This window comes from Metarhizium acridum, assembly GCF_019434415.1.
Source record: "Metarhizium acridum strain ARSEF 324 chromosome Unknown scaffold_1, whole genome shotgun sequence".
NCBI classification, from domain to species: domain Eukaryota; kingdom Fungi; phylum Ascomycota; class Sordariomycetes; order Hypocreales; family Clavicipitaceae; genus Metarhizium; species Metarhizium acridum.
Window position 1 is genome coordinate 4,204,748 of NW_027094015.1, and position 19,504 is coordinate 4,224,251.

Below are 19,504 nucleotides of genomic sequence, written 5' to 3' on the forward strand. Positions count from 1 at the left end.
GGCTGCGTCCGAGTCCGAGAGGATGGGTCTCTCGCGCCAACTTTTGCGTCAGAATCCTCACATTGCTGCTTTCCATTTCTACCGCCGATACTGTTTCTTTCGAGATATCGTGTTAAGCAAGAAGTTCAACATTACGGATTACTGGGATCGGTATGAATGGCAAGGGCGTGGCAGTCCGCACAACCATGGCCTGTACTGGATGGAGAATTGCCCAAGAGTCGACATGGTGGATGAAGCCGCTCGTGATGTTTTTGCACGCACGTGGGGATTCCACATCACTGCCATTAATCCTGAGCCGACTAGGACTATGCCCCAGGGTGAGGGTAACCCCCTGAGCGTAGATCCACTGAGTACAGAACTGACATTCCTGCGTCTCTCACAAATCGTCAACCGCTGCCAGCGCCACAGATGCAATACCACATACTGCTTACGCGTAAGGAAGAGAACCGTTGATCTGGCGAGGGATATGGAAGGCGCTGCTGCAGATATCGAGGCGGCCAATGCGGCCAATCCAGAGCGGGAGTGTCGTTTTGACTTTCCTCGTGCCTTGCGGGAGCTGGCCGCAGTGATCAGGAAGGAAGGCAAGTCGTACTATGTCTTCGAGGCGGCGCGGAATGACAACCTCATGAATCACTTCAATCCCGCCATTATACTAGGCTGGCTAGCCAATATCGACATATCTCCTTGCACCAGCCTACAGGCGGTTATTACGTACGCTGCCAAGTATTGCAGCAAATCTGAGAAGAAGACTGAGCCTTACTGTAAGCTTGCAGACCAGGTTTTGCCGCACACGGCACACCTTCAGCCGCTATTATCCTTCTCCTCTCGCCTGATGAATAAGCTGATTGCCGAGAGAGATTACTCGGCGCAGGAGATTTCCCATCTTCTCCTTAACATTCCTCTGCAGGAAGGCACGCGGATGGTGGTCTCTGTCGACTGCCGTCCTTTGGAGCAACATGCACGTTCGTATCGCGTGGATGAAGATGTCAACGAGACCGTCGGCAGCTACAGGAGGTATCTCGAGAGAAATGACCAGCACGAGGATGCAACTTACCTCGAGTACCTGCAATCGTATAATCTCAAGACGTGGAGGAGACTCGCTGCCAACGCGAAGAAGAGAGTCCTGTCTTACTTTCCTCGATACAGGTCCGTGGAGGCATCTCCCCAGTTTGGTGACTTCTGCCGTGTTAAATTGATGATGGCTCATCCGCATCGCTCTCCAGAGGAGTTGCTCACCGTGGGCGGGCAGCGGTTCGATTCCTTCGCGGCTGCGTACAGGTTTTGCAGAGAGCAGCACCGTGACACCCATGCGGACGATCATTATGGGGAGCCAGATACAAATGAATTGAGGGCTGAGGACGACGAATTTGAGCTTGAGGTCCATGAAGAGCCCATTGTGGATGAAGACTGGCATGAACTCGCCCGCATGCTTCCCGACCGCCCGCTGGAGGAAGAGGATATCGACATGCTCGGCCGCCGAGACATCGACATCAATTATGATTGGACCCCTCACGTTGGACGGTATACTGATGACGGTATTCTCAAGGGCGACTACTGGAAGCAACGCAAGGCGGCAAACCGCCTTGACCTTGATGTGGATCATCAGCCCTTGGAAGCTCGAGATTCCCTAAACCGGGATCAGCGCTTAGTATACGATACCGTGATGGACCACTTCCTGAATCAGGAACCCTCTCAGTTGCTGCTCCATGTGGATGGTGGAGGTGGTACCGGGAAGTCATACCTCATTAATTTGCTCTCCGCGCACCTCCAAGCCGCTGCTGCCGGGAGAGGGACACCTGTTTGGCGTGCCGCGCCCACTGGCGTCGCGGGAAATCAGATATCGGGCACTACTTTGCACTCCCTGTTACACCTTCCAATCAACAAGGACTTCAAGCCCCTCTCGCCCACTGACATGGCCCAGCTCCAGAAGAAGCTGAAGGACATCAACTACCTGATCATCGATGAGAAGAGCATGCTGGGACTGCGACAGCTTTCTTGGATCGATGACCGCCTGCGCGAGGCGTTCCCGAGTAGGAATGAGGAGTTCTTTGGTAGTCTTAACATCCTTCTGGTTGGCGACTTCTTCCAGCTTCCACCCGTGCTACAGAAGCCGCTCTATTACGATAAAGAGGTGCAGGGAGTGGAGATCAAAGGCAGGAACGCATATAGACGCTTCGATAAATCAGTCTTCTTGAAGGTTGTCCAACGGCAACGGGGCGACGATCAGAAGGCGTTTCGCACAGCTCTCGAGGAATTGCGGCTCCTCCAACTGTCAGTCGAGTCCTGGAAACTCCTTTCCGGTCGAGTACAGGCGAAGCTAGATGATCTGGAGGTCGCCAGGTTCGCCAACGCCTTGCGAGTATACGCCACGAAAGATAGGGTGAACGAATATAACCACTACCACCTCGACCGCCTCGGCCGGCCAGTCATTCAGGTCAAGGCTAAGAATGTCGGCCTTGGCGCGGCTGCGGCGCCTGATGACAAGGCGGGCAACCTTGCGAAGCAGATCCCTATATGCATTGGCGCCCGTCTGATGCTGACATCTAACCTTTGGCAGCCAGTTGGTCTCTGCAACGGCGCTCGCGGTACCGTTTACGATATCGGCTGGGCACCGGGGGCTGACCCAGTCCAAGACCCTCCCTGTGTTATCATGATGGAGTTTGACAAGTACAGTGGACCTGTGTTCCTGACCACCGCTGATGGCAGAAAGATTGTCCCGATTCTCCCAGTAGACAGGGACTTCCTCATCGGAAGCACTCTCTGCACTCGCACGCAGTTTCCCCTGATCGTATGCTACGCCATTACGGTTCACAAGTCGCAGAGCATCACTGAAGATGTCATCGTGACAGATCTCTCCTGTCGGGACTTTCAGACTGGTTTAAGCTACGTAGCTGTCTCTCGCGTAAAAACGCTCCAGGGCTTGATGCTGGATGCGCCCTTTGATCGTGGTCACCTGTTTTACGAGTCTCCACCAGAGGGTATGAAGATGAAGATGAGGGATGAGCGGCATAGAAGACGACAGGTCCTTACACGGAATCCATATAGGTCAGACCACGGCTCTGCATAACTAGATAGCTAGCTAAATGTAATGGCTTAATAGTTGCTTGGCCCAAGGACTCCCAGCCTTCGGATGATCGTACCCCTTGCACCCACAGCTCTAACGTGCAAGGGGTGGCGTAGTATTTTCTCGTCGTAACTTGCTCACAACCTTTTCCCTCGGACATGGCAACGCACCGAGCATATTCTGCTGCAAGCCGGTGAGGCGACAAAGCACCTGCGAAGCATAACAGTTACTGTCTCATGTAACGTGTGGCAAAGGATCTCACAAGGAATTATTACAGCCTCCAAGTCAACGTCGCAAAGAAAAAGGGGGGTGCCGCTCGTCTCAAGTAGTAGTATTCAACCGCTATAAGCAAACGGGAGCATTGGCCCCCAACCTGCGCAAGGCATGTGAGCCGTCATATTTTCAGGGTGACACTCGGAAGGCGTAAAATAGCAAACTGAGACTTCCAGAGCAGCTCTGGCCAACATGGGCCAAATAGACACCATGCCAACACGACCTTACAGATGGATAGGCCATCATCGGCCTTGCCGCGGCCGCCGTTTTTTGGCGAGCCATCGGCGGCTTCTTGTGACACAAACGGTGAAATTGATTATCTAGCGCGGTACGAAGTACCCTTTCCTTAATCAATATTTGGATTCGGGTGCTCGTCGTATAGCAGTGTCATCACCCTGACCTGTACAGGCCGAATATGCCACCAATGAATCGCATTTGTTCTCGTTGGAAGCATAGCCCTTGTGCGCAAGATTGTTCCCGTGATGATATCGTTGAGCTTCTATTCATGCAGGTTGTCGAGAAAAATATCCCTTATTTCGTCAACCAGAAGCGAAAACCGCGATTCCAAAAACCCTCGTATTTCCAATTCTGTTCGGCGGCCATAGTTCCGAATATTAGACAAAAGAAAATATGACGCGCTGCCGGCACTCTGGCGTCGATGCCTGGTAACTGTTTTCACGAATACAAAGACTTGAATTCGGGACTTGATTTTTTTCTTTTGTGGGAGACACGCCACACACACCAGAAAAAACAAAAACACATCATCTACTAGTGACTTTGTCACGGATTGTGCTCGTGAACCGACGTACTCGGCTCGATGCCTTCGTCAAAACTTTCCAATTTTTAATCACTGTTACCCTCCCGTAAGCTTCAAGGCTCATGAAGTGATATCACAATGGATTCGGTTCTCTGTCAGGTGCCTTTGCATAGCCATCTTTTGTGGTGTCACCAGCAAGTGGGAGACCGGCTGAATGTGATCACCTGAGTGTCAACCCGCTTACCCCTGAGGAGCACTGCGCCGTCGGATCTTGAGGGCAAATGTCATGCAGCCATGAATAGCACGATCGCTATAGCACAGCATCCACCTGTCACACCGTGTCGGATGACGTTAATGTGCTTTGGTGTTGGTCACTCTGCCGAGGGAAAGATAGAGGAGCGTCAGCCGCAGGGGACATGCTCAGCCAAAACAGTTGACACGCCCAAGTACTTGTTGCACAGTTGTTTTTTTCTCGAGAGTGACGAGACAAATTATCCGAAACTTTGTGTACTTTCATACCCTTCTCCCCGTGCTGCTATTCTGTCGACCGCCGTTAATCCCGACCCTACGACTTTTGCCGACTGTTGCTGGCATATGACGAGCTCATGTGGTAGTTCCACTTGGAAGCTTCTGGAGTATTTGTCAGAGTGTCGGAAGTCAAATTCTTTGGCTTATTGATAATGGAGAAGTTAATATGAACTGACAAATATGGGCATCCTGTCCGGCGGATTGCCTCATGATAATGGTATAGGAGTACAGAGGTTCAGCTTCGTTTGTCGTTGCCGTTAGAGGATCTTTGTCGGTGGAACTTGGCACACATGACAGTGACTCGGAATTTTCTGCTTCTGGCTATCCGCGGTGGTATTTTGTAAGACGGGTTGATATGGGATCAGGTCGTCCGCAAAGTTTGGACCGATGGCCGACTGCCGGTCTCCCGAGTCCCCAAGCAGAAAATTGTGCCACATTGGGTAATTCGGTTATTTCCCCTTTGCTGCAGTGGGTTCTGAAGGATCTGTGGTACATATTACGAGTTAATGTGAGGAAGCACGCCAACGGCCGCATATTTCCTAAACAGAACGTGCTCAATAATCTGTACTACAGCATGTGGGCATGTTAGAAGTCCCGATAGTGTACCAGATATAGGACTCGACCCCCTAAAGTAGTCATGTGAAATTGTGGTCTCATTGTGGAGGAACCTGATATCCTGAAAGCGTCTGGTTCTATTCGTAGGAGCCAAGGGCAATATCCTGGATGCTATATAAAGCAACATATAAGAGTCCACGTTATTCGTGCCAACGACTACCAACGGCGGAGATTAGAAGAAATAACCGTCAATAAATTTTTGCAACGTTTATCCAAGAAAACTTTTATCCCTTGCGGGCAGTATTGTGCCCTTCTTGCGACAAAAAAACGCCACTGTGCTACCCGGAATGATTGATGCCATCAGCTTACGTGACTGTTGGTGCTGTCACGGGGGAAAAAAAGTGAAGTGAGAAAATGGGAGCTATCCAATATACACAGGGACCAACAACGAATAGATATTGACAGTGACTCGGTTGTATGCGGGAAGCTACATTGCCAGCTCATCCTTGTGGTTGGCTAATTAGGATTTCCATTCGTCTTCTCTCTGGCAACATCATATGCCGGAAAGAAGCAGTATTGAGTGGTGTGAACCGTTTGAAGCGACCATGAGAAAAAGTCCGGGGACACATCCGTAAACTCCTTCGTGCGACGGTGAGGAGAGGACGCTGACAGCGACCGATAAGGTCCGTCTAGGATTGCACAAACGTGTTTGTTCCACAGATATTCACGTCGCAGAAAAGAAAAGTCATCGCGCAATGACGAAGCGTCACGATCATGCAGGCTGCCGCCGCAGTAATGAAACCGCCAAAAGTTGTCGAGTTCCAGACTTCATGAGACGGCAAAGACAGGGCCTTTCAATTGACTCGAAGACTCGTGGCACTACCAAACACACCAATACCGGATAGTCACTCGTCTCTTAATCTTGACGAGGAAGTAATATAAATTGAACTGGTTCGCCCTACGATGTCAAAATTTGCTTCATGAATTGGACACATTCCAATCGCTTTTCAGTCATCGACAAATACAAAGGGAGGGACCAAAAGCCAAAACATTACGCATTGCCAATCCTCTAAATAGCAGGATGTCTGCAAACAACAACAAGACGAACGGAGTGGTAAACAATGGTTAGATAGACCAACTGTCGCTGAAAAACTACGAGAGTCGAGATTATGGTTCTAACAGTGTACCAGGAGCCGGAGCCGCAAACAATTCAAAGATAGCATCGTCGTCTTCCGCAACAACGTCTTACGGCATGCAGAGTTTTCTCTCAGAGCCTGGTCCCTGGGTCCCCAAAGGGGCTATTCCACCGGGCAATGGCCCTACGTGGACAAGCCACAGTCAATCCCGTGGTGGAAACGCATCTGCCCATCAGGGTTCCCGACATCAATAGGGTATTTTGACGACGACCTGGTTTTCTCGGGGAGGGGGAGGGGGAGGGGGTGCGATGTCTGTTGTGTCTCGTCCAAGTTCAACTCAACAACTAGCTCAAATGCCAGACGTCACTCCTTCTCTCAAAAAGAAGGGAAAGAAGTATTTGGTGCATGACTGTGGTTGTAGCATCATGTCCTGCTGCTTGACTGGATTCATAGGTAACAAGAGCAACTAAACTATTCACTTTGTTAGCCGTTGGACATCCATCCTGATGTGATTTTTCGTGCTGAGTGTGAGGTCGATAAGGACTTCAGATTCGTGGTCCTGTAGACCCAAATGGTGCCAGTTTCCAACGTTCTGCAGGTGACGGCGGTGAAAGCAAAGGTTTCCAGGGATCATGGATTCATGGATTGATATGATATCACAGATCCAGTCCGAGACAGTGCCTACTTTCGGTCCTAGCAACTGTTCGATCAAGTGAGCCTTGGTGCTGAGACTGAGACATGAGAAGAAAAACAACGAACGCATCGGGGCAAATCATGGAGTAGGTACTCTGTACTCTATATGATTGTCAGACCGCGGTAAGTGCTTTCGGACTGTGTACAGGGGGAGACTGGATTACCGATCAAACCATTTTTAAGATATCTTCTTTACGTTTGGTACTCCGTACTATAACTGATTCGAATTGATAAGCATGGGCGGGTGTGTTGGGCTGGGCAAATTCATCGCATTGATGAAGACCGGTAAAAACGAGCCGTCAGTATCGTGATGAGCTTCTTGGTTCCGGAGACGTCCTAAAGGAATGGATACTGGCATCAATCGCGGAGATCTCACTAGTATTGCTTCGCCCTCAATCCCGTGAGAAACCTGGCTCGCCCTGACAGTAGTGGAAGTGTCTCTGATAATTCTGGTTGTACCGCTTGTTGTTGCCAGTAAGCCACAACAAATCATGACCCACACGCACCCCGAATCTGATGTGGATACGGAGTACTCCGTACTCCGTATCGATTCTGTTCGGAGGTTTAACCGTCGAGGGCGACAATCGCTGTATGAAGGTCGAATTGGTGGACCAGGAACAGGCTCTGGGCAAGGCGGCTGGACGACGGGGAGACGCGGGCAAGGCACAGGGCGAAATAGCCATGATGGAAAGTTGTGCGCAATGGCTTGGGTTGACAACACGAGAAGAAAGCCAGACGTGGTTTAGAATCAACGGACCAGTATAATTTCTCAAGCGCCGCGTCTTGTTTTTAGTTGCATGATCTGACTGGGGTCGTTTGGCGACGCGGAATTGCATGGTGGATATTGGCGAAAACGCACACAGACTGGATTGGCCGAGATGCGTCTAGGCTCAATCGAGAATCTTGATTTCGGGGGATTCCGTAAGCTGGGGAAAGACTTCAATTACCTACCAGGTACTCCGTAGGTACCTACCTGGGTAGGTACAGGTAATATTCGTATCTTACTAATAATAGATACCTATAATATGGTATAATGTATAGTAAATTTATGTATCTTTTAAGTCAGCATTTTTTATTGGCTAAAGTAGAAACCTGGTCCGCTACAGCAATTGGACCTGCGCACATTCAAAGGGATGGGGCACCACCGCTACGGAGTATTCCGTACAAGCCAGCATTTCGGCGGAAAAGCGGCGCGTTACAAAGCGAATGCAAGGGCCAAGCCACCTAGTTCTCAAGAAAAGCAAAACCCGAGTTTTCAAGATGAAGCGTCTGGATGTGTGTTTAGCAAATCGCTGGGAATACATGAGAATTGAAGCCAGATGGAAGGTGTTTTTGCCTCTGCTGTCGCGACTCATGCTATTGTAGTACAGGGACTACCTACTAGGAACTAAGGCACCTAGTAGAAACATGTCAACGGTCAAGTACTTTTATATTTGGAGCCGCAAGGGACATCACGGCCTCTTGACTAACCTCAGCAATCTGAGCTCCCATTCCCGAATTCGCTCATGGGTCGGGTGCCTCTGGTGGTCCTCTCTTGTCGGCGCTTAGAGGCGAGGACGCAATGCCTGTTCTCGAGGTACGTTGGTTGGTCTTGGCGTCACAGCCGACGGCATGAGCGCTCGGGTGGTGCCCCTACCAAAAAAAAAAAAAAAAAAAAAAAAAAAAAAAAAAAAAGGGTGGGCAAGTTGACACTGAGAAGACGGTGCTGGTAGGCTGTGGTGGCTACCTACCTAGGTACTTAAGTACTTAGGCGGCACACCTAGGTACTATATACGTAACCCGAGTGTTTTCATGATGGATGATTGACAAAGAGGAAAATATTTGTGCTTAATGCAGCTCAGGCAAATCCGTGATGGAAACGTGACAACGTGACAACGTGAGCGCGATCAATTGATGTGACTGCATGGTGGATGGCCAGAACGCAAAAAGGCGCAGACTGGAAGCCATGGTGCCAAGATGCCAGCTGCAAACGGCTTCATGTTTAGTTCCAAGCCGGCATTGCAGAGTATGTACTCCGTACTCCGTATGACTTGAAGTTTGGCTCCGAGCTACGGAACACAAGCTTGGGCTGAGAGCCTAGTTGTGAGAAGACACTCCATGGCTCGAGACGTGACGACGAAGTCTTGCAAGCTGTGTCGGGAGGATGAGGGCAATATAGAGGCAAGCTTTTTTATAATGTGTCTGGTTGGAAGTCATCAAGCCGCCTACTTAAGCTCTGAGCAGTGGTGTCAAGGCCCCCTCCCTTGGTTTCCTTGGCTGCTTCGGTCCATCCAAGTACCAGGCTACATCTTGTGCTCTCCTCTGCCCCCCAATTATTCCCCTTCAAGCCTGCCCTGGTCCACGGGCGGGCAAGTACTCAGGTACCTGAGACGTAGTCAAGCACCAACTTGGAAGGCAGTTGAGCTTGGCACCCACAACCATCGTGGACATTTCAGCCACTCAGATCTCAGAATAAGAAACTTCATTGGCCATTAGCGACTCACCTGGATCCACTCACAAGCAGTGGGTCCCTCGCATTGCAGCAAGAAGACCAGCCCAACAAGGTCTCATTCCCTAGCTTTGATTGTACAGTTCGGCCTGAGTGAGGTGGCACAGTACATGTACACCTACCAATTTTGAGGTACCACGGTTGACCTCTCCTTCCCATTTCATCCTGACACCAGTTGTCTCCTCTCGTCCCGCCTACCGTTATTCCAGGCTCGCTCACTCTGCTGTGGCTCTCCATTCCTTTCACCTCAACACAATCAAACAAGCGGCACATTCTACAAACTAATCCTCGCTGGCGCGTCGACTGCATCCCGTTATTGTTTTGCTCCCATTATCGCCAATTCCTTCGCATTCACGAGTCTTATCGCTCTTTTCGCCCGTTCACATCTCCATTCGTTATATTGGCGGCTGGCACGGTTGCTGCGAGGAAGAAGGTGCTGCGCTTGGCAGTTTCACCACAGAGTAGGCGGCGTCTCGAAACAAAAATCTACACCTCCACGAGTCTGACCACCTGCCAAATATTTTTGTCTCATTGTGCGGCGCTGCCCATATACCGTGACGGACCGGTTCATCCCACCTTCTTCCACCAGAGAAAACTTGTCGCAGCGATACAAAATTCGACGAGCATCGAGACGACGGCATAGGCGACACAGGGGCAGCCTCCTGTATCGCACCTCTGCTTGGCACAACACTCTCTGGTTGAGCCTGCACGGCAGAATCAATCGCTTCTCAGAGATTGTGCTCCGGGAGACTAGGGCTCCTATCCAGTACCACTACACGATTATCACACAAAGAACACGCTCACGACATCCATCATTACCAATAAAATGGGTACGATTTCTCTTCGGATATCTTCCTAGCGTTATGGAGGCCCTATTCACTAATCAAATCTTACCGTAGCGCAACAACCTGCCGGCAATGGCCTGTCGTATACTATCGTCCCATTCAACGATATCAACAAGCTCCCGGCTTGTGCCAATGCTTGTGGCCCTCTCTGGGATGCCAACGGCGCTTGTGTGCCTCCAGCCATACCTGCTGCTGATGCAGGTACATATGAATCATGCTTTTGTGCCGACTCAAGAGTTGCACCATTTTCCACAGGCGGCGGCGCCAATGTCTGCCCGAATGCTTGCCCAGGTAACCCCCAGGGCATCAGTTCCATTGGCAACTGGTTCACCAGCTTCTGTAATGGAAAGGCCCCTAAAAATACCCCCAAGACAACAGGAACGAGTACAGCTACGGAAACGAATACCGCAGGCTCCTCAGGTAGCAACATTGGTGGCAGCAACAGTGGAAACGGCGGAGACTGGTAAGTCTGAAGATACGACAGTCCTTGACGACGCGGGAACTAATATGCCTCGACGAAAACCAGGCTGTCCAACCACTGGCAATGGGTGATAATGCTTGTCATTCTCGTCGTTGGCATTGCCGGTATTTGGATTGGCGCATGCATCTGGCGCCGTCGATATTTGCGAAAGAAGGACCGGCAAACTTCACTCGGCCAGAAGCACTCAGGGTCTGCTTCTCGTCCGTCATGGGGACCTGCCGTTACTGGTACTGAGACTGCGACCCCTATGGCACACAATGCTGGACGTGACCCTGAGCGAGTGGTTGCCACTGAAAAGGCAGGAAAAACTAAATCTAAGAAGAAGTGGACTGTTACTCAGCGCACTTAGACGAAATTCCTCACTTGTTGCCGTTATCAACGCCAAGCCTGCGATATACTCTCTACGACGACCTGATTTCTCATGTTTACTGCATAGTTGAATTCATTTTTTGCTGCATATTGCTTTGCATCTGTATTCTCGAATCGGCAGAATATGAATACATAGCTGGCTTTTTGACACTCATCGATATCGACCCATTGGATATACAGTACACTTACTGGCTTGCACGCATGTGCCCCCTTCCTTTTACAGGACTGTCGATACGGCCGTATCTTTTCGTCATTTTTGTCGTAATGTCATCCACCGAAAGGATCTTTACTTTCCCAGAGCCATAAAATGGTGCGTGTTTCGATTCAAACTTGGGGGCAAAGGCACAGGCAACAAAGAGGACAACGCTTGCGCTTTGACCCCTTGTTCTTTGTCTTCCTAGTCTGTATCTGGGCATTTGCTAGTCTACATCTTTTAATATGTTTAGTGGGGATTTGAGCTTTCTTGGTCTATTTTGGGAGATTGCAGGCGTTTTTGAAGGGATCATGTGGACACCATGACACTGCATTTTAAAGGTGCCGACGGGCTTAGCCTTGCTTTGTGTCGTGAGGATTAAGAATCGGGTTACCCAACGGTTGGGAGGACAAGGCCATGTAAATCGGCTAGCTATATATTTAATCTCTTACGCCACAATGCGTCCTACGTGTAAGACATTGTTGGGAGACTTTGTCAAAAAGACCAAATTGTATTCGTATGCTCATGGCGGTTCTATAAACAAGTATAAAAAGAAAACATTTCCGGGGACAATATCCCAGGTTCCTAGCTACAGCTGCTTCTGCTGTTCTTCCCTACCGTCCATGTACAGATCAATCAAACAGCCTGCTGACCATGCCTGCGTGGGACTCTGCATTCGTTAGCAACTTCTGCAATTCTGTAGAAGAGTAGACGTAAGCTTACCGAATCAGGGCAATATTCTCCATTCTTCTGCGTCAACTCTGTCAAGCCAGCCCACGGGCTCTCCTCAATCATCTTTTTGCAGCCCGCCAAACGTCTCGTGACCTGCTGGAAGGCCTCTGTCCTGCCCTCGGGCGTCGTGCGTCTCATCAGGTCAAATTTTAGCAACGCACGGAGAAAGAAGCCCGTCGGCCAGAGCCACTCCGGGCCTTGGTGGTAGTTCCTCCCCTTGCTTGTGGCGAAATCCTCGCTGTCTTCGCTGTTGCGGTAGTATGGGCGGTAGTTGAGATCTGCGGGATCAAGTGTGGCCATGCCTGTCGGGCCGCGGAGGACCGAGTCGGCTAGACACAAGGCATGCATTGCGTGGCTTGGGTCGAATAGAGATGGGGCGACGGCCATGGCGATGGGGAAGTTGGCGCGGAATTGATAGTCTTCGTACTCCTTGCCGGATTTGTAGAGGTCCTTGTAGATCCCACGACGGTTGATGATGGCAGGGTTGACGTCGTACTTGTAGTCGTCCTTTGATGAGAGAGGGACAAAGTAACATCTCTCGAAATTGGCCTTGATCCGTCCTGCCCAGTCTTTGAAAGAGACACTCCTTCCGTCTGCAGCTTTTACTGACGAGTAGGCATATTTTCCTTGTTCATTCAGTTCGGACAGCCATGTCAAGGTGCTGTACAGCAGACCGGTGATCTCAATGGCGGCACCATCTCGTGGAGTTCCGGGCACTCCCTTGGAGCCGGCTCGTTCGCTTTCTCCCATTTTGTCCATCCAGGTGCCACAATTGAACTGATTGCCACCAAAGATAATGCCCGTCTCCCAGTCGACATGAATGTCCTGGTTGAAACCTTCATCCTTCATTTGAGAATCAATCTGTGGTCCAGCGTTTGCCTCTCGGTATTTCATCCCGGTGGCGTGTCTTTGCAGTGCCTCCTGGATGATCTCCTCTATGGTGCTTTCTTTCGAGTATGCCCTAGGGTCTTGTGTTGGAAACCATGTATCGTCATAAGGCAAGAAACGTCTCTTGACAGTTGACCTTAGCAAGCCCACCCCTTCAGGAGCGTATCGGATAAAGTCCTGGATGGTCTGCAGGAAGAACCAGATTGAATCTCTAGAATTGTAGCGAGGCGCATCACCACTGCTGAGCAGGTTGGGGATCATTCCGTGCTTCAAAACGCTTGCAAAGGCCATGATATGCTCCTTGGCCTCATCGAAGCGGCCAGTCCCCAGATACAAGCCACGGATGGAAATGAAAACATCGCGCCCCCAACATCTTGCCCATCCAACTGCAAAATGAGGCAATCCCGCAGCAATGGAAGGGACTGCTTTGTTAGGCCATAGTGATGCGGACTTGACATATCCCGTCTGCTGCACGCTAACCAGCGCCAGGTTTTGGATGAACCATTGTGCCTTCTCGATGTTCTCGCCCATTAGCTCCAATGCTCTGTCACGGCTAGCCTTGTAAGCTGTTCGAAGAACTAAACCAAAATATCGGGGGAGAAGGAAGCTAGGAATTGTTCGGATTGCATCAAAACGTTCACTGAGCCACGTGGCTGGCCTGGCAAGCTGCTCATTGCCCTCCATTTCACTCAATTTCTGAACGCGGCCAAGGATGTAGTCGAGAGACCAAGTGCCCTGCCGCAGATTTTGGCACAGAGGATGGGCGAGGTTGTTCTCCCGAATGATGCCCTTCATGAGACTCCACCATCCTTGCAGTCCGGCGTAAACTAGCTTTCCATGTCCTGGGACATTGTACGTACCGTCACGTCCACCATTAGAGTCGAGCTCTTCAGCCTCACACCTGTACATTAAGAAATTCAAGTCAATGAGGTTCAACTGGCTCCAAGCTGCTTTTGCACCTGATGTGACATATGTGTCGAGACTAGTAGAATGCTCCGCGGCAGGAATCCACGTCTCGAAAAGTGCAATGCTCCCAGGAGGGAAGTTGTCCCGCACAGTAAGAACGGTGTCCTCACCCTGCGCGTCCATATCGACGCCAGCGATTTCTATGACACGACTTGGAAGACCAACTAGAAAATGGCTGTCATTGACTGCTTTTGCTGTTGCTTCTGCGCTGGCATCCACCTCTAGAGTCCAACTTCCTAGATGCTGGGCTCGGGTTCCGGCCAAACGGACTGGGGTCAAAGCACCATTGCCATTGCCGTAGCCAGGAAATGCGGTGTGAGCAATTAAAAAGTACCCTTTTCGTGATTCAGGATGAACTCGGTGCACAGTAATGTATTCCTCCTCGTGGTGGATGTGCGTCTCGTCGTAGCCATCTTTGCCCATTAGTATATGAATCTGGTTTAGTAACTTCTTTACTCCGGCAATTCCGTTCTTTCCACGACCAACTTTGATGGGGGCGGACCTAGATGATTCTGACGTATACAAGCGAGCTTCGTTGACGAGGTCTATGAGCCTAGGATACACTTCATCGTATCCCATGACGGAGCCTGTGGCACTGGAACACATGCTGACAAGTGCCGCATTAGGAAGGGTGTCTCGAGCATCTCGTTTCTGAGCTGGCGTTTCATTATCATGAGTACAATCCATGAAGAGGGCGTGCACTGGCGTAGGTTTGATTCGCCGGATAACTTCTCTTGTGAGGTCTCGCCCGCTTTCAGAGCCGGGTGACGGCGTTGGGTCACCATGGGCGATTTCGTCAACCTCAAAACTGCCAATTGGGCGACCACCGTGGCGATGAACCAGTCGACTGAGCTCAGCGGTGCTCCATGCTTGCATAGCCTCTCGGATGAGCGAGCTGAGTCCGAGTCGCTTCACGAACACGTAGTCGGTGTCTTCGGAACCGCTAAATAGTTCAGCCACGACATATAGGTCTGGCCGCACGCGGCGTGCTTCGTCAAGAATGTGCTCAGCAACATGAATGGGCGTTGAATGACAATTGTCTATGCGCAGACCAGCAAAATACGTTGCTAATTTACGTGCATACTCTGTCATGTGCTTCCAAAGCCAAGGGCTATCGTCCGGCTTCGAACCATACCGTAGCTTGACACAGTCACCCCAGACGATAACTTCGCGTCGTAAGTATACCCGTGAGTCAGGGCCGGCATTGTCTATCAGTGCATTGCCGCCCCATACCCAGCCATTGTTCACTACCATCAATTCTCGCGGGTCATGCTTTGACGTCGTATCGTTCTTGGGCAGACGTGTGAAGTATGTTTCGATCAGAGGGTTCTCATCATTTATGGGACCGAGTTTAGGACCGTGTTCGTCCAGACGAACATATTTTATACGGTTGTATAGTTGTTCGAGAATTTCCTTTATGTCGCCGTCATACTCTTCGTACAATGGTACATTCAATGCATGTAGGATCTCTACCATTTTTGAGCGGGCCGCCGCCTTGTCTGCAGAGTTCGACGACTCGCCTTCGTATCGGCCCAGGGAGAATGCGAGCAAAGTCGCCGCTACATTAGGATCGACCCTTCTTCTGAATCGTTCACCTAGGCGATCCTTGCCCAAAAGCCCAAACTTTTGGAGGAAATCGGCCTGTTGAGTGACGCTAGAATCTCTAAGCTGTTCGACCGCTTCTTGAATGATCTCTGTATCTTGGGGTGTATACGTCTCTGTCCCAGCCCATGTGTCCACAGCAGCGTCAGCATCTCGCTCCACGTTAAGCGCGTAATATTCCCAAAGACGAATTTTCGCAACGACCTCTTTTTTGATAGCTTCCATGATCAAAAGTAGATCTTGGGGTGACTTTGGATCAGCTGGCAGGCCAAGGGATTGCAGCTTTGAGCTCAGCTCTAGCAATTTGGAATCAAGTTCGTATGCAGACTCTAGCCATGGCGCAGTTGAAAGGTTATAGCCAGCTTCCGGGTGCTCTTGAAGCCATTTTGTATTGTGCGCTGTATGATTGAGTACGATGTCCGTCAGGCTCAGCAAGGAATTGTCCTTCTCCAAGCTTCGGATCAGGTCTTCAATGTCGCTCTCGCCATTGGGAAAGCAATCAGAGTCCCAGCCGAGTTGATCGTACAAGCTGTATGGTGAGTTGGACGATCCTCGGACTTGTAGGGGCGTGAAATGAATCATATTATAACCTCGATCGCTTATGCCTCGCAAATGACTATCCCAATCGGTAGGGTACTTGCCCATGAATTTACTGATGACAGAGAACACCGACAGCGCGGGCAGCGGGAGTGGGCGTCCATCTAAACGCAGCCGTGGCGCAACATCTATGTAGTAAGTCGGTGTTCTTTTCAACTGTTGAGAGGCTTGTGAGGGCGCCTTGGAAATGCGAGGTTCGAGGCTCGGCAGCTCGGCGTAGGTGGTATAGAAGGCATAGGCTCCTGGTTGGTGGATCTGGATAGATATCTCAATTGTGCGATTGAAGTCGGGTGTTAGCCTGATAGCCATTAATATACAGATCAATTGAGTCAGTGGACCATGGGGGAGCTCAGTAAATCACAGACTTGAATTCTCTGAAGCTATCGCGACGAAACTCCTTGCCCTTCTCGGGGATATTGACCCAGAGGCTGCCGTGGCAACATATTGACGAAGTGCCTTCAATGGCAAACCTGATGACCACAGGATCATTGGATGATGGAGCAATGTAGATGTACTGCCTCTCGACATCGGGAGAACCGTCATCGTTGAGCGGCAGCAGATATACCTGGGTGGTTGTCATGGTGCCTGGGCTCATGGTCTGGTGCAAAAGGAAGGTTGAGGGGAGCGACGCTCGCTGCCCCGCGCTAGAAGGGACTCGGGCGGGAATAGTAATCGACGTCAGAGCGCTGTTGTCGACATGTGGTTCGGTATCCACCAGAGCTCCGTGATGTTTTCTGCCGCTGTGGACGGCGGGACAGGTCTGCGGGACGTCAAAGGTCGGCGATGACAAGTGACGACGGGAAGCAACCGCGTAGCAGCGCGCCTAGCGAGGTGGTTACCAGCCCCGGAGATGGGAGGAGCTATTTTCTTGATGGCGGCATCCAAGCGTGCGAGATATCGAGGAAGTGGTGTGTGGCTGTTTAATCATGACGACGCCAGGAGGAGCCCTTGCTCCGCCGCTGTGCATTTATGGGCATGTTTGAACGTGAGGCAACGACGAAATCAAAGCGGTGACTCGCGACCAGTCTGCTGACGGGCGACTCGGGATCCAGGTCTCAACATGTGCAACAAGCCAGACGTAATGAACTAATCCCCGATTGTGCCTCAGCTTTTCCGATCGTGATGGAATCGGTAATGAGGTGACCCGTGTATTCGGTTCCTCAGTGGCCAGGATGCTGCGGACCGGGTACTTCGTACGGAGTACCATCCCCACAATACAAGTAAGCAGAACCCCAGTGCCAGCTTCGCCGACAACTCTGGTGTGTAAGCATGACACGTGGGCCGTGGCACCTACCATCTTGTGCCTTCGACTCAATTGGAGACATTTCCCAATTTCGACTCGAGTTTTATATTGAACGTATCATGAAACACACAGTCTTGACCCATTCTTGTACAAACCACCGCCTCCTTTTGACGGGGTTTACTCCCTATATCGGTTGCAATTCGCAATCGCCCGCCTGGTAGCCCCGTCAATATCTTCCTTTGGCAGGCCTAACACACCATTTGCCAAGCCCCGAGTCTCCTCAAAGTTGCTGCCACTGTTAGCACAAAATGTACGAGTATTGCCGACTTGGCCAGTGACCTAGCTTGCCATGTCAGCTTGAGTAGAGACGTGAAGCCTAATGGTTCGACAGCACTCACGTCCAAAACAGCTACTCTCTCAATACCAATGGCAAATTCTACCGGCTGATCCTTGGTATCTTCTTGGGCGATTTTGTTGTTTAATTTCCTTTGTCGTGTGGCTCTGACTGTTGCGAGCCTGAATTGAAGTTCTCTTTCAGGAATCCGGGACGACTTTTTCCTTTTTCACCGCAAGAACGAAGGCTTATATATCGGACTCAGAGTTGTCATCTCCTACGACCTTTGTCCTTCGGACTGGACTTAAGTTGCACCGGGCATTAATGGGCTCTGATACTCTATCCCGATCGTCTGACTCCAAATTTGGCAATTAGATTCCCGATCTTCTCCGCCAGACGGGAGTGGGTCGAACCGAACCAACGATCCCAGTTGGGATACCAATCTACGAATATGGCTTAGCGGCATCTTTAATTCCGACTACCAAACGGTCGACAAGGTTGAACTGCTGTTCGCTCTTGTTGTTCGGCTGCGCCAATGATACATCATACCTGTGAGTGGCGACTATTTTTTTCCCGCTTTTGTTTCCGTCGTTATTTCAGGGCCGCTGCTAGTCGACACACGCCATCCGAGTCACATGCAATATGCGAGTCTTAATGTGAGAAGTGAAGGGTAGAGTAAAAAACGATATTCACATCGCTCCCTTGTTAGATGACATTTATATTGAGCGTCCGTATCCACATGATTGTACCTATGCAGTGCACTTCCAGTGTCCCAATAAAGTAGAACAGGTCGATTTATCCAATCAATATGTGCATGTTGCAGAGTTCTTATAAGAGAGAGTAGCACTTGGAGTCGAGGTCCCGGCAAGATGGCGTCATCTGAGACATGCAGCGTCATCTCCTGTCTGTATTGATTTTACACAGCCGAAAATGAAGCTTTTGATGATGATGAAGGTGGCTCTGAAGGCTCTGCTGCAAATTTGACCCCTTTGATACCTAGTCAGAGCCCCTGGAAACCCCTGCTAGGGCTCCCTTCAACCCGAGCCCTAGAAAAAGCAACCATCATGACCGACAGGGTTCAAAAATGCCCAGCCTGTTTATTCCAACGGCGGGCCCCCGGATCGACGATTTGCCTTGCATAACCAGCACGCCACGTGACGATGATTTTGCAAAATCGCCAAACAGACCTGAGCGGATTGAATAATGAATGCATTCTTACTTTTAAGAATGCATGTCTACATTGTCGCCATAGTTTTCAATCCATGTATTTCTGGCGTGGCATAATCCATTGATGGAAAATGCGTTTCTTTCCCCAAGAAGTGGCGCACAATCTGGCGTCCACGTCGAGAGAAAACATGATAAATATGAGAAACTATCCAGACTCCTTCCGAGGCATGGCTAGCGAACTAAGCAAGGTGGAAAGTTCTGGATGGACCATGAGATTTTATGTGACGTTCCACCGTCCAGTAATTCTTGGTCGCCAGTCGGCGTATTCAAACATTCGCGGGGACTTGATGACTGATATGTCGTACTACCAAAATTGGAGAGATCTCTCTCTATTCTGAACTTGATTGATCATGAGTTTAAGATTACGAGATGTGTACAGCATCGTGTCTCAGTTCAATGTCGTGCTCGATTCCTTTGGGTGTGTTAAGGCGCAGCTTTTCTATCTACTGCAGAGTACCCTTGTCAAGTATTTCTGCCCGTGTCTTGGCCTAGAACGCTGCTAACGTATGTGCTTGGGACTGTTAGTGATGAAT

At 50.3% G+C, this 19,504-nt stretch overlaps 2 protein-coding genes across 2 annotated transcripts; one reads left to right on the forward strand and one right to left on the reverse strand.

Moving 5' to 3' along the window:
- Nucleotides 1-10,320: 10,320 nt before the first annotated feature.
- Nucleotides 10,321-11,169, forward strand: J3458_001302 (uncharacterized protein; the record flags this gene model as incomplete). Its single annotated transcript, XM_007812110.2, has 3 exons — nucleotides 10,321-10,324; nucleotides 10,394-10,802; nucleotides 10,866-11,169. The coding sequence occupies 3 exons, from the start codon at nucleotides 10,321-10,323 to the stop codon at nucleotides 11,167-11,169; spliced, it is 717 nt and encodes a 238-aa protein (XP_007810301.2).
- A 719-nt stretch (nucleotides 11,170-11,888) lies between these two features.
- GDB1_1 (bifunctional 4-alpha-glucanotransferase/amylo-alpha-1,6-glucosidase) lies at nucleotides 11,889-17,287 on the reverse strand. Its single transcript, XM_007812109.2, has 3 exons — nucleotides 16,533-17,287; nucleotides 12,106-16,465; nucleotides 11,889-12,052 (listed from the first exon to the last, which is right to left on the reverse strand). Exons 1-3 carry the CDS (start codon nucleotides 16,760-16,762, stop codon nucleotides 11,972-11,974), a joined length of 4,671 nt encoding a protein of 1,556 aa, XP_007810300.2. The 5' UTR covers nucleotides 16,763-17,287; the 3' UTR covers nucleotides 11,889-11,971.
- Between the last annotated feature and the right edge of the window lie 2,217 nt (nucleotides 17,288-19,504).